The following is a 14322-nucleotide window of genomic DNA, read 5'->3' on the forward strand; positions in this document are numbered from 1 at the left end:
CAGCCAAGGGAACTGATCAGATGGACGATCAAACACTAATCATTCCCTCACGGCCCATACCGAGTAAAGCTGTCATTAATTTTGCGGAATTACATCAAATCTGAGACATTCTTTATGTGGCCCACGGCCTGTAGACAGTTATACGACAGGGACTGCTGCGCTAAGCAGATGGGGCAGCTTGGCCGTGCATACTAAATACCACCGTCCCCCATTTCTCCATCTCCACCCTCCCAACACTCTGCCCTCCTTCCAGGCAGTCTGCTTCTGCTCCTTATTTTTGTTTTCTACCCTTCTAATGCCTTTCCTCAACTATAGGGTCACACAGGCCCCCTGATGACATCACTCAAAAGTGCTCACAAAGCTTTAAATAATGGCTTGATTGAAAAAATATATTGCAAGGACCAAAAGTTGTATTCCTACACAAGACACAATAATTTAGTATGATGAGAAATCAAAGTGTTTACTGACATAAATCTTAATGTTCTCTCTTCAATGCTGACAACTTTAATAGTTTACTTGCCTAGGCACAACAGAAGGTCATAATCCCATTTGAGGTTTCCTTGGCAACTGATTACTGCTGAAGGCAAGTGGCAATTTATGACTAGTGACACATACCTGCCATTCCCTTTGAATGAGACATGTGGTAAGCTATATTCAGAGATACCACCTCAGGTAGTAAAACTGCAGTAGCACTCAGGGGCTATACTATTTTCTTATGTTGAGAGAAATTCCAAGCCAAGCTACTAGAAATCAGCAGATGACAGGGAACAAATCTGTATGAAGTAGTTTCAGGAACAATAAATAAGCAGCATGCTGTAGCTTTTGTGCCAAAACATTTGATTGTGTTATTGTAATTCATTTTTAATCTTTTATCTAAAGTGTAAATAAATAATTAAACTCTTCCTAAAAAAAAGGAAACTTGCCATTTAGGTAATGTCCACATGTGCATGTGTGAGCAAGTGTAGGGGTGGGGTGTTATGACAGACAGAGGAGCCATAACAGCAGGCAGCCAGGGTCAAGATCAAGCAGTTTCATGGACAATCCACTTTAAGTCTAGTCTCTATTATGGGGAAGCCTCACATTTCTACTGCAGAGCCATCTTCTAACTTCACACAACACTGACGCTTCAAAGTCAAGGCTATGGAAGTACTTTTTCAAAAAATAAAAGATCCATAAAACCCCAAACAATTACCAAAACGGCAACAAAGCTGGAATGAGAGTATGAGTTTATTTTATTAAAACATTTTATATTCAAGTATATCTAAATGTATTGGTTATGCAAATCATGACCAAAATAATATACAGTTTGCACAAATTTAAAAGAAGCAATAAAACTTTTGTACCAATGCTAAATCCTGATCTAATAATCACATGTAAACAAAAGCTTCTGAAAAAGCTAGTCATTGCAGTAGAACCTATTTAATTATCCCACTGCAAGAGGGCCACTACTTCCATCACCACTTTGCACACATAAGCTCAGCACACTATTAATCCACTTAAACACAATTTATAGGGCCTCAACATCGACTGTCCGTCGGCATAAAATTACATGAAGCATCCTTATAGTGTCGTCAACAGACTAAATTAGCCAAACTAGACTTACTAATTGAGGAGGAGTAAAGTACTGTGTGACTGGATCGACTCATCAATGAGCAGAGATATAAAAAAAAGCAGGCTATGGGCAATATGATGACATCAATAACCATAATCGTATAGAACGAGTTTAATTCAAAAGGCATAATAACCTTAAATCTGAAATGCTAAATGTAAGTGCCTCTTTTGTCATCTGACTTTTGGCATTTCTGTGATTGCAAACTCTGTGTAGAGATGTAGATTTCTCTACATGTCTCATCATTTTGTCCCCCATTCAAAATTAAATTTACATTCATATTTGACTGCCAATCTAATATTAAAAGCAGACATTTTGGACAACACAATTATCTATTATGGAAAATATTTTATCTCATTACTGTAGCTTCCTTCTGTAGTACCACCATCCACCTTATCAGCCTTTGGATCTTTTAATAACTGCAAATTCACAATTTCTCCACATTCAATAATGTAAAGCTGAGAAGATGTTTACATTGAGAGACAAGATTTCTTTTAATTATATATAAATTGAAAGATTAAAAATTATATTTCTTTAGTCTTATATCTTCCCAACATCAGGCTAAACGACTAAATGTGATAAATAGATAGATAGATTTATTAATCCCTGAGGGGAAATTCAGGAATGTCAGGTGCTAGATCAGTTCTCAATGCTGCATGACAGTCTCAGGAGGATAAAGAATATGTAATATGTGTTACACAGGATTTTTGAGATTCGGTCTGCATATGACAGCACTGAATGAAAAGTGTTGGTGTTTTCCAGATGGTGTACTGCCATCTGCTGCCCACCACTATAACATCACCAAGGTCTTAAATCTCTACTCCACATTACAAGGCACTGAGAGATATGAGGCCCCAAAACCTCCCAAACAAACTGTGCAGCTTTCCAAAAAAGACTACAGATTAAGTTGGAAAACACTTTTACATAATTCAAAACAGATATGGGCCCAGTTATCTAACCTGGAAGAGATAAATAAAATAAACATATAGAATTGCAGTTATGTACATGGTGCAAATGATAAATGCATATAAATAATAAAAACTTCTGTTTGCATTATGGCTTCGCCTGTGTGTTGTTTTCCTCTTCCAAAACACAAGAGGCTCCTTCTCATCGGTGGACCCGCCGGAGCAGCCACTGGCTTTCTGCTCTAACACGTGTCCGATGAATAAAACAACGACAACTGATGAGAAGCATCGTATTACAGCCAGAGGACCTCCGCTGTCCTGCTGCGAGCCTGGGTGTTGTAGTTCAAACCGATACATTTCCGCTTACTTTGAGCTGCACGGTGAACAACATCTCCCATAATTCCGCGCTGGATGTGAGGCTGTCGTGGTTGTGTTTTGCTTTTTTTGTTTGTTATTGTTTCGGGTTATTGGAGCAACTGAGCCCGAGGAGTAAAGTACGACTGTACCGGTGCTGTTTTTGATGTTTTCCTGCGGACCGTGAATCCGATGTCTTGTTAGGACACGTCTCGTTTGTACCGTTTACAGAGACGTGAAGGCCAAAAAGGTAAGCGAGACATCAGAGACGGGTCGAAATAATGTGCGCAGCTGCCTTTTGTAGTTAACAAAGCGCGCATTGTTTCGTCTGATTTGCATTTGCATCACCTTAACTAATTAGACAAAAAAACAATTAGTCCCTACAGAATCGCGAATTCCAACCAAAGCCAAAGATTACATGTTTGTCTTCTTAAAGATCGACGTGCATGACACTGTTTTCTCGACATGTGCTACTGTTGGGCCTCAAGCCTCGTGCTGTGTAACCTGAACCCTGAAAGCAGCTGCATTTGTTCGTCACTAATCTACAAACATGAATGTGTTTATTGTCAGTTTATGATGCTTTACTGAAACAGAGCACTCTAAACTAATAATTAAACTTAAACATGTACCACACTGTGATAAATATGATCACAGTTAACCCATAAATGCATTATTTGTCATGTGAAGTCTTTGTTTTTCTTCAACTCTGCCCTGCACTGTCAGCTTTTACCAGGAGTCCCTGATATCATGAGTGTCATGACAAAAAAAAAACATAATATATGCCATGAGAGGGCACATTTAACTCCTTGTGGTTAGGCTCACAGGCAGTAACACAGTGTTAAATTAATACATAATTCTTTATGTGAGCGGAAATGTGCTAAAGTTCAGATATGGAGTACACAAATTTGCAGTAAGCAACTGCCAGAGGAATTTGAGCTGCCCTATGTGCCGGAGGCCCCAGACACCTTGTGCTGCATGCTTACACGTGACAATGAACTACAGCAAATCATTCTGAGGATGACTGAAATAGCCCTGGTGACAAACGTGTAATGTCATGTTGCATAAAGCCCATACTGTCACTGAGGTTTAGTTCTGGTGAGCTTTCCTTAAGAGTTCACTCAGACAGGATATCGTCTTACACTTTACAAACTTCCGGCCTCTTGTTTGTATAAATGTTTGCTTCTACTTGAAACTCACAGTAAAATAGATCAAAAAAGTTTGCTTTTTTTCTAGGTGCCTTCCTTTGTTTTGTGTCACCATGGACAAGGCTTGGCAGGTGGAGTTCAGGAACGTGGGCTGCAGTTACTTCCCTCAGAGCAGAGTCGATTGTCACTACACACTGAGCTCACAGCACAACTGGGCCAGCAATGACTGGATAGGGCTCTTCAAGGTATAATTACCCCTGATGATGGTCACACACATCCAGTGAGTAACAACACAAAGATAACACTGTGTCCATGTCTTCTTCCACAGGTGGGATGGTCATCAGTGAGAGACTACCACACCTTTGTTTGGGCGCTCGCCCCAGCTGACTACCAAGAGGGCACAGATGTCAACTGCTGTGTGCATTTCCAGGGTACTCATGCCCTCATTTTTTATAGTATTTACTTCCCATAGTTACACAGAATGTGTACGGGTACAGTGCTGTGCTTAGATCAGCACATAAAACCTTCAGCAGGTGATTGATGCTTGTGTAAAATGAATTGCTCTGTTGTATACAAAAGGCTAGCTGAGAGGAAGAAACTGTTATTTCATTCTTGAAAGAGTCCTTCCACAGACATAAAAGGAAAAATATCCTGTGTGGAAGACAAATATCTCGCTCAGCACAGACTAACACACACAGTCTCTGTCATGGTTTGAATACATTTCTTTAGTAAGCAGGAGGTTGAGTAATGAGGATGACAAAGACAATGGCTCCAAGCCTGCTCTGCTGACTGCTGCTGCTCACTGGAGAATACAGTGTTCACTTTGTCCTGTGTGTCAGGGGCAGCTGATAAGCCTGATTCAGTGTGTGGGCCACGTGTGCAGCAGGTGTGGCATTGACCCCCAGTGGCTGATTTATCACTAACTTAAGCATACTGTCAATGTCATTCTTCATGGAAAGAGAACAGAGGAAGAATGACTAAAGAAACCACTGATGGTTCCTTATCACCACCAATGCAGTGATTTAAAAAGAAGGTTTCATCTACTGTGACCTCAGCCAGTGCTGTAAGTTAAAATACAGCCCATAAACTTTGCCGTTTGTCATTCTTCCTGTCCGTTCTCCATCTTGGCCCTTTACTGTACATGTGCCGTGACGTTCCAAGTAAATCATTCTAAACATCGAGCTATGGCCTGCATGAGATAAGGACAATATTAGGTTAGCTTACTTTACAGGCTGGATGAAGTCACAGTCTGTGGCTGGCTGGTCTCTGGACAGAGCTGGAGGTCTAACATCATCGGTTCCTGCATGATTTGCTACAAGGGGAACCAAACAGAACAGAAGATCAATACAGTGCGCATGGAGACATGTGGCTTTCCTTTCAAATAAGCTAGGAAGTCAGACGCAGGGTTTTGCTTATAGCACAACTGGTTTAAAACTAGAAGTAAACACCTTACAATAGTTTGGACAAACAGCAAAGCAATTTGTAAATTGTGCCTCAGTGTTTAAAAATAGATGGCAAAACATTAAATTAGTTTGTTTCCCACTGACTGAATTCACGGGCCTCCAACTCATGAGGTGCTGTTTATTGTTAGCCTAACCACTCTCCTTGCAAACGACACTCACGATGTAAACTAGCATAGTGTCGTCCAAACAGACGCTCACCTGTTCAAAGTTTGCTAGCTTGTGTGGTGTGCCACTATGTCACGTACTTTGTGGCAGTTAAATCATAAGTTATGACAGGAATTCACTAGAGGCAATGTGGACTTTAAAATGCTGCAAAGTAACTTTAACTTGCAATTCGCGGCGTTTACATCGGCCCGTGGTTCACCAAGCAAAACGCAAAATGGTGCAGAACGCCATATTTCTAGCTTACCTGCGCAGAAAGACCGAGCGAAAGACCAGGGTGCTGCCACACGTGGCCGGGAGGTGTACTGCACCTGGAGTCAACTTCCTCATTCGCTGTTACTGAACATTCAATGGACTACAGCTGCTTTGGGCTAATGGGTTGCTATCGGTGCTATCTGTTGTTGACTTGAGTGAAGGGACATTTTAGGTTAATGCTCCAGTGCTCAAATAGGACTAATACATTGTTACAATAAACCACCTATGTCATTTTGAGAAAACACTGCATCCTTCTCTTTATGACATGTCTGCTGTGCAAACTTCAATGGAATACTATCTTGGCTGTACTACTGCCACAGTTAGGCCTACTTTAATATGGATTAGCTCTTCTAAAATGTAGAGGTTAAAATTGCCTGCTTTAAAATAAATGTTACTGTTTTCTATCCCTTTTAGCTTCCTACCTACCCAAACCCAGCTCCCAAGAGTATGAGTTTGTATATATTGATGCTAAAGGAGAGGTCTGCTCCCGCAGCTCCAAATTCATTTTTTGTGCACCGAAGCCACTTGAGGACCTGGTGACCCTAGAGGAGGCAGCCCATGGAGAGGAAGAAGGCACAGACATGCTGCTGGTAGTACCCAGGGCTGAACTGCTGCAGGTAGGAAACACATACAGAATAAATTGACTGGATAAGACACTGTAGAGTCTGTTTTCAATTTAGCTGCTAATTTACAAATGCTGGGTAATCAATACTGTTGTTTACTGCTTGTGTTTTTTATCTCGTGTCTCTCGGTAGAGTCGCCTGCAGGAATGTCTGCAAGAGCGTGCTGAGCTGTTGCAGGTGCAGGAGGCGACAAATAAACGAAGGGACAAAGAGAAGGAGGAGTACAGAAGGGCGAGAGAAGCCTGGGACAGGCAGCGCAGAGCTCTGGAAGGTGATATTGCCAGGCTGCAAGAAGAGCTGGAGCATAGTCTAGAGAAGATTGCAGAGATGGAGAGAAAGCAGAAGGTAGTGTACAGAGAGTAAACAAATGCTAACAGAATCATTTTAATAGGACCACTTTGCTTACTAACATTTTCATACTTTCCTCTTTATCTGTGGCCCTTGAGACAAAAGGTTTCCGCTAAACTAATGTCCTTCCACATTTAAACACAAATTCAAAAAAATTGTCAAAGTTATTATATTAAAATAGCCTTTCATTTAAGACCCACATAAAAATTAAAATGCCCCTGGTCTCGTAGGAGGAGCAGGCTTTAAGAGAATCTGTAGCCCAGGAGAAAAGTGCTTTAATGGATGCGAGGGAGGCGAGTGAAGAGCGAATCAGAGAGCTTGAGGAGGACATCAAAACCCTGACATACAGAGCTGTGGAGCGAGAGACAGAATTAGAGCGGTATGTATTGTCCTGGCGTTTTCCTTCTGTGTTCCAAATCGAATGCTACAGTGTGCATGGTATGATGTCAGAACATTGTGCAGCTGGATGTAGTAGAACATCCTGATACGTCTGGCATACTGCATCTTCCATCTACTGTATAACTACTACTTATTCTGCCTTAACTTTATGGAGGTGTCAGGTATAGTTTTTAATGTCCATAACCAAATCTGTATGTGCAGGATGAAGGAAAGGGCCAAGAGGGCAGGAGCTCTAAAAAAAGAAGAGGAGAGTGAGCGAAAAAGTCTGCAGGTAGCTGCAATTGGAAATGTAAGACACATCAAAACATGTTCACTCTTCTCATTTGGTCTATTATTTATTTATTTCTCTTAGACCAAGCTGGAACAGACAGAAGGTGAGCTCAAAAGTCTGTCAAAGGAGTTCCAGGGCTTGAGGAACTCCCTCGCTCAGAGAGACACCAGCGTCCTGCAGCTCCAAAACACAATCAGCACACTCACACAGAAACTGACCACCGCCCACAGAAAAGAGGTCAGACATTTCTTTGGAAATTAGAAGGCTTTGTTTGAGATTGTTATTTTGATTGATGAATCCCCTATAGTGATAGATTTGTAACCACACGTATGTTTAGATGGAAAGTGAAGCGTCAATGAAGGAGATGCGAATCCTGCGGGAGCGTCTGCACATGAGTGAGCGTGCTGCAGAGGGCTTGAAGAGTGATCTGAGTGCCATGGTAACCAAGAGGGATCACGGACAGGCAGAATTGCATCAGGCTCGTCTCCAGGCTGCTCAACTCACCCTTCAGCTTGCAGATTCCAGTCTGGCCCTGAGAGAAGGAAGAGCCCAGTGGGCCCAGGACAGGCAGAATATGCAACATGCTGCTGAGGTACTGAAGTAGAACACATGTGTAGTGTGGTAGAGTTTTAAATGTATTTTTCCACAGGTTACTGTCCAAATATCAGTCAGTAAATTTTATAGGTTTGAAGATGATTACTCATGGCTTCTGAAGTGACGTACACTGTTTATGTTATTGTTCAAGTACGTTCTCCTTGAAGTGAATATGCTATACACAAGTGTGTCTCTGTCTGTGTATATGTGTCTGTAACAGAAAGACCAAGAGCGTTTGGAGAAGCTCAACACAGAGATGCAGAAACTGGAGGAGAGGCTGCAGGAGGAAAAGATGGAGAGAGTGAAGCTGGAGGTTGAGCTTGGAAGAGAAAAAGATTGCAACCGGGTGAGAGAAGAGACACCATTTTATGTGGCTGATGCTTTTCCCTAAAGTGACAATTAGTGCCTTCAAACATGCTCAGAACAAGAAACAGATGTTGTAGAAAAGTTGTGAGAGAAATGTGTGTCCCTAGGTGTCACCCAGAAGTCACACCGTCTACGAAATGGTTCTGATATACAGTCTCCTGCTGTTTTATGATATCTGGCCTGCAGATTCAGCTGAGTGAAACCCGCAGGGAGCTCCAGGAGCTGAAGGCCAGCCTGAGGGTCGCCCAGAAAGAGAAGGAGCAGCTACTTGCAGAGAAACAGGTCAGCCGATTTGAATCCTGTAGATTTAAATTGTAAAAATAAATAGGAAATTAATTGCCCCGCTGTGAAAAAAAATCTAAATTTACATCCCAAAATTTATTGATATAACAGCGAGTGTATGGATATTGTGAACGCCCCAGGTGTTGGGAATCTTCTCTCTGTTGTTGTCCTCTTGTTATTGTGCAATATAAATTGTTTATAGTGCAATATAAATTGGTGGATTTCAGGGCAGTCAGTGTTGTTGCTGTTTAAAGTGCCTGCAGAGTTTTTTGTTGGCTACCCACCATCACATTTTGCCAGCTACAGGCAGAGTGGATAGTCAGTGCTTTTAAAATCAGTGTCCAGCAAAATTTTAACATCTACCATATGGAAGCAGAGCAGCCAGTCAGCGGCACACGATAAATCAAAGAAAGATTTCAATGTTTATTGCCCAAGCAAATGTTGTATTTGTGTGTTTGCTGTGTAATCATTTTATGTGGCTTTGGCTTGAAAAAATGTTAGACATCACGAGCGTTATAATGGTGATGACCATGAGCAAAGTTCCGCCCCGGTGCGTGATATGATGCCTGTGTTTCCACCACAGGAGTTGATGGAGTGCATCTGTCAGCTGGAGCAGACGAAGGGAATGGTGGCCGGTGCCAAGTGGAGCGCTGCCTCTACAGGTAAATTGAGCCACACATCAATCTGCTGTATGCCCTGCAGATGTGGACAATAAAACTGTTAACTATCATTCATGAGCAACACTAAATATTGTTCAGAATGGTCTACGCTTTGGACAACAAGAACAGTGCTCCGAGTTAAAGTGACCACTTTTTCTTTGCCAATGTTTCCATCTGATAGGCTTCCCTGACAATGTGTTATCAGACTCTGAGGATGAGAACCCAGAGGCTTTGCAGATTCTCCATTCACCAAGACCTCTGGGACACTACAGCTTGTGTGAGCAGAGCCAGCCGGACTCTTTGCTCCTTTCCACCCCTCCACCTTCCCCTAGAGACATGGACAGGAGCGCAGTGGTCATCAACCAGCCAGCCCCGCTGTCCCTGCCACACCAGGCCAGCGCCGACACCCTGGCACACAGCTCTGATTCGGTAAGACACACCGCCTGAGCCATTCAGCATCACTGTAGCGTGATTATATGTGATACTGAAAATGAGCTATGTCTTCATGCTGATGGCCATGCACACCAGTTAAACATGGGCAGCGGATCATTTGATACAGACATTATCTCCGTGGAGCAATTAGGTGGCCAGTCTACAAGTTATTAGAGTGTAATAGCTGCTGGACAGATATGTGTTAACTGTTTGTGTGTGTATGTCTCTTATGTGTTAAGGAGGAAGAATCTGATCCACTTCAGTGTAGAGGGAGCAGCTCTGCAGAGGAAACAGCCCTTTTGTTGTCTGAGCACACAGATACTGTTCTCAGGTACAATAATCCACCATCTGTAGAATATGTGTTGGCTGTATATGACAGGAAAATGGTGCAAAGTAATTTTATACAGTGTTCACTCACGGATTCTTGGTAAAGGCTAGAGGCAGTCTGGGATGAGTTTGATCAGCATAGTTGTGAGCTACTTCAGTTTTTTGGCTCTTCAAACTCGTGAATGGATAATCTAGATTGACTGAGTGTCTTTCAATTTCCAAACACCCTTCTTTAGCCAGTTACCCATCTCAAAACAAAGGAGCAAACCCTGGTTGACATGTACAATAGTAAAATGCTACTTATACATTTACTTAAGTACATTCTTTACACATTACAGGATTTATGAATGCAGCTGTGTTATCTGTAGTAGTTATTAGAACTTTTACTTATGGTGAAGGTTTGAGTTTTACGACCATTACCTGTCACGTTGTTGTTGCATGAACACAAGAAAGAATTTAATGTCACAGATGATATAACAGTTTCATAAACTGCTAGTGTTATAGCCCCTAAAAAGCAGAAATAACTATTTGCAGGCACTCAAAATATATGGAAGGATATTTCCCAGAATAAAGGGCGAGGCATTACTGAACAAGTGATGATAAGATAAGATAAGATCGCAACAATCTGAACACAGCACTAGAGATTTGCATTACTGGCTGCATATGAAAATGAAAATTTCTTTGAGGCCAAACAAGCCTGCAGATATCACTCTGTCATGCTGGATGGTTTTAAACTCTTGCAATGTGTCATATTATACGAGCGCAGGACTTGATTTGTGTGTATAATCTTACTCCACAAAGTAATTAGAGAACAAAGCCCTCATATAAATGCAGTGGAGTAAAAAAAGTCACATATTTCTCCCTGAAATGCAGAGAGTAAAACTATAAAGTGTCTCAAAATTGAAGTAATCTATCATTACTTTTAACATGCATGTAAGCATAGTATCTAAGTAAATGTACTCTGTTACTTTCCTGCTTTTGCCTCATACTAAAATGTCTTTACAATAAAGTCGAAGCTTGCTAATACACACAGACATATGCAGGCAATTATTTATGGTGACGGGGTGACTATGGCTAGAAGATGGAAGTTTTGAATATGTGGTCGTAAAAGAAGTTGAGTCAGGGTGAAGCGGGGGAGACTGTTTGAGACAGAGTTAGGGTGTGGGAGGGGCGAGATGGGAGGACAAGGGGACAGACAGTTGACAGCAAGCTGTAGCAATGATTTACCTGAGGGGTGTACCGCAGTCACAGGCCAATTTTCAGCATCATTAAGGCTCTTGCTCTCCCACTCACCCACTCCTTCAGTCTTTCAATCAGAATGTGTGTGTTTCTCTCAGTTTTTAACACACAGACACTCTGCTTTGTGTCTTCCTCCAGTGATCTGGCTGACACCTCGCTATGGTAACCAGTGGACAACCAGCCACGGCCACAACGCGGGATCAAAAAGAGGAAAAGGGGGACTTTGTGTGTATCCACATGACTTCCACTAACAAGCACATACTATACAGCTCACTCAGTACAAAAAAAATGTTAATATGCAATTACATTGTTCCTGCCGTGCACCTTTCCCTTCTAGATTGTTGTGATATTGCCCTTATTGTTTAGCCAGTGATGGCAGGTCAACGTCACGTTTACGACTGACATTAGACTCGTGCGCAGTTCGAAGCGCCGTGCTTTTAGGCATTTGAGAGTTTGCAGGCTGTAGCAGAATGATTTCTGTTGAGTCATTGCTGTGTCGAGAGCTTTACGATGGATGTTATGTCGTTTTTACGGCATTTGTGATTAGGAGTCATGACAGGCGCTGTAATTATGATGTTTTGTGCAGGCCTGGCTCCACTGGAAGTCATGGCAAAACTCTCTTCCAGCATTAAATTCTCCACAGCAGGTTTTCATGGTAGCATAAAGCAATGATACAGCATCATGCTAAATTATATTGCAGTAATGTAAGTCTATGACATCATATTTCTCCTCCATTTACTCAGAACCAAGGGTTGATATGCACTTTCCTGTATGCATTAGCAGGCGATTGTTGTCATGCAGATGTAGTTAAGGTGATTTAGCGATGCAGATGCTTCCTTAGATGGACATGCCTCTGAAATAGAAAGCTTGTTGAAGAGCTTGTGTCTATTAAGATAGATGCTACTTGCAGCTTTCTGATTCAGTAACTTCATATCATTAATATAATACTAATGCTCACAAGCTTTTCTAAACTAAAGATTAGTTGCAGTTTTTATTCATTATTAATGGATCTGAATTTCATAATTAATGAAATTTACCAGTTGTTCATTTGGATATTTATCACCAGACTTTATTATAGTTTTTATTGTACAGAAATCCTAAAAATGACAGTTATAAATTTGTGCCTAAAAAAGTAAGGTTAAATGTTTCCCTTTATAGATCCTGACATCAGCATCTTGATGTTTTTTTCCCCAAGCCGTGTGGCAGTATACTGCCTAATAAAACTGCTGCCTACCTTCAAATCAATACTATATGCATTTTTCACAATTTTCTATTTATAATTAACTTGAGTTATGCTGCAGTTATATTCAGGTTTAGTTTGGAATAAGTCTTTTGTTTGTGCAATGTGTAACTACATTTTCTGTGCTTGGCTAAGGAAATTTGCTAGGAACTTTGATGCTTGGATTTTTATGTGCTGTTTTGCACCCTATTTTTACTATAGAAGAGTTTTTAGATGAAAAGGTCAATATATGGATACTTACTGTGTCTTTTCATCAGTCATTACCATTGTGTGTGTGTGTGTGTCTACAGTTTCAAATACCCACATGAACTCAAATAATATTTGGTATTTGAGTTATATTGTTGCAGCATAATGGTGCTAATGAAAGGTAATGATACTAGTATATTCTGTTAAAGTTAGATGTAAAAAATATATGCAAAAGAAATTGATTTTAATGTTTAAACAGCTTCAGCAGCAGCAGGATTATTAAATTAGTCATGAAAGGAGTAAATGTGTGTCTACCCTCTCATTTAGCTTGTGCCACTAGGTTTGCTGGTGTTACACAAATCTGATTCTTGGCTTTTCCCTGAAGATTACACACCATCAACTATGTATCCTCCATAGTCCTTGTTTGTTGTGGTAATCCAGCTTTATGTCTTAAGGAAGTTATTTTTTTTGTTGTTCCTCTGAGAGCTCCAGTGCGACTGCTCCTTGTCAGGACGCTGTCTCACACTGCAATAAAGCTCCAGTGGTTACGGTTTGTTTTGAAGTTTCATGTTTGTGTGTGTGTGATGAGGTTATCCCTATCGTACACTCATCGTGTGTTTTCTTACCAGCGATGTAACAGGGTTTTTGGATGGGGTTTCTTGCATAATAAAATGGTTTATGTATCCATTATTGCGTCTAATGTGTCTTTTTCTGGCCAAAGATTATAGCAATATTTTGATCTTCACATGACATTTCACTGGTAATTAACTATCCCATTGGTTTTCACACAGCTATATAGCCAGTAGTCCCATTTGGCTCATTGCCTGTTAAATATACATTTCTGGATTTTCTCTCTTCCCACCTTTGCTCTCTCAGTGCAGCCACCAACCCTCCACCCCTCGGGGCTGACCTCCTCATCCTTTCCACTCTCCACACTCTTCCTGCTCTCTCTCTTTGAAGCCCCTCTACCACACTCCCTCCATCTTAAGTCTGGGGTGACGATAGCTAATTATAAAATCAATGATGCCGGGCTGCCTAGTTTACAGCCCCCTCTAAAACCTTAACTGGGAAATCACTGTGGGATTGATGACTCCCTCACTCTTTATCTCTTTTAATTAGAAATGTAAAAGATATGAAGACCCAGAGGCCAGAACACATCTCCTAGTGTTTATGACCCCCACGCCTGCCTTTCCATCACCCGCTCCCCTTCCTCAAATTGCCCCCCCATCTATACCCCTCTTTTCTACCTGGCCTTGTTTATTTCTTCTTCCTCCCTCCTGGCACACCTTCCATTCTCACTCTTGTCACAGATACCTTTACCCTTTCTTCATCACTTTCTGCATTACCCTTTCTGTAAGATGGCCTGTCTGCCTCTCTGCTCGTACTGAGGGGGAAGGCGTTAAATTTATGGTCTTTACACTTGAAAACGTTTCTCACCTTCTCCTCACCTCTCCCTCTCCCCT

At 41.4% G+C, this 14322-nt stretch overlaps 1 protein-coding gene across 1 annotated transcript; it reads left to right on the plus strand.

The window, feature by feature from the left end:
* Positions 1-2916: 2916 nt before the first annotated feature.
* On the plus strand, positions 2917-13549 carry calcoco1a (calcium binding and coiled-coil domain 1a). The gene is made up of 15 exons (XM_028410191.1): positions 2917-3118; positions 4102-4258; positions 4342-4444; positions 6308-6510; positions 6649-6861; positions 7095-7243; positions 7465-7534; positions 7616-7771; positions 7872-8126; positions 8349-8474; positions 8681-8776; positions 9360-9438; positions 9617-9864; positions 10107-10198; positions 11572-13549. The coding sequence occupies exons 2-15, from the start codon at positions 4127-4129 to the stop codon at positions 11597-11599; spliced, it is 1950 nt and encodes a 649-aa protein (XP_028265992.1). The 5' UTR covers positions 2917-3118; positions 4102-4126; the 3' UTR covers positions 11600-13549.
* Positions 13550-14322: the final 773 nt, after the last annotated feature.

Source organism: Parambassis ranga, chromosome 7, assembly GCF_900634625.1.
Source record: "Parambassis ranga chromosome 7, fParRan2.1, whole genome shotgun sequence".
Lineage (NCBI taxonomy): Eukaryota > Metazoa > Chordata > Actinopteri > Ambassidae > Parambassis > Parambassis ranga.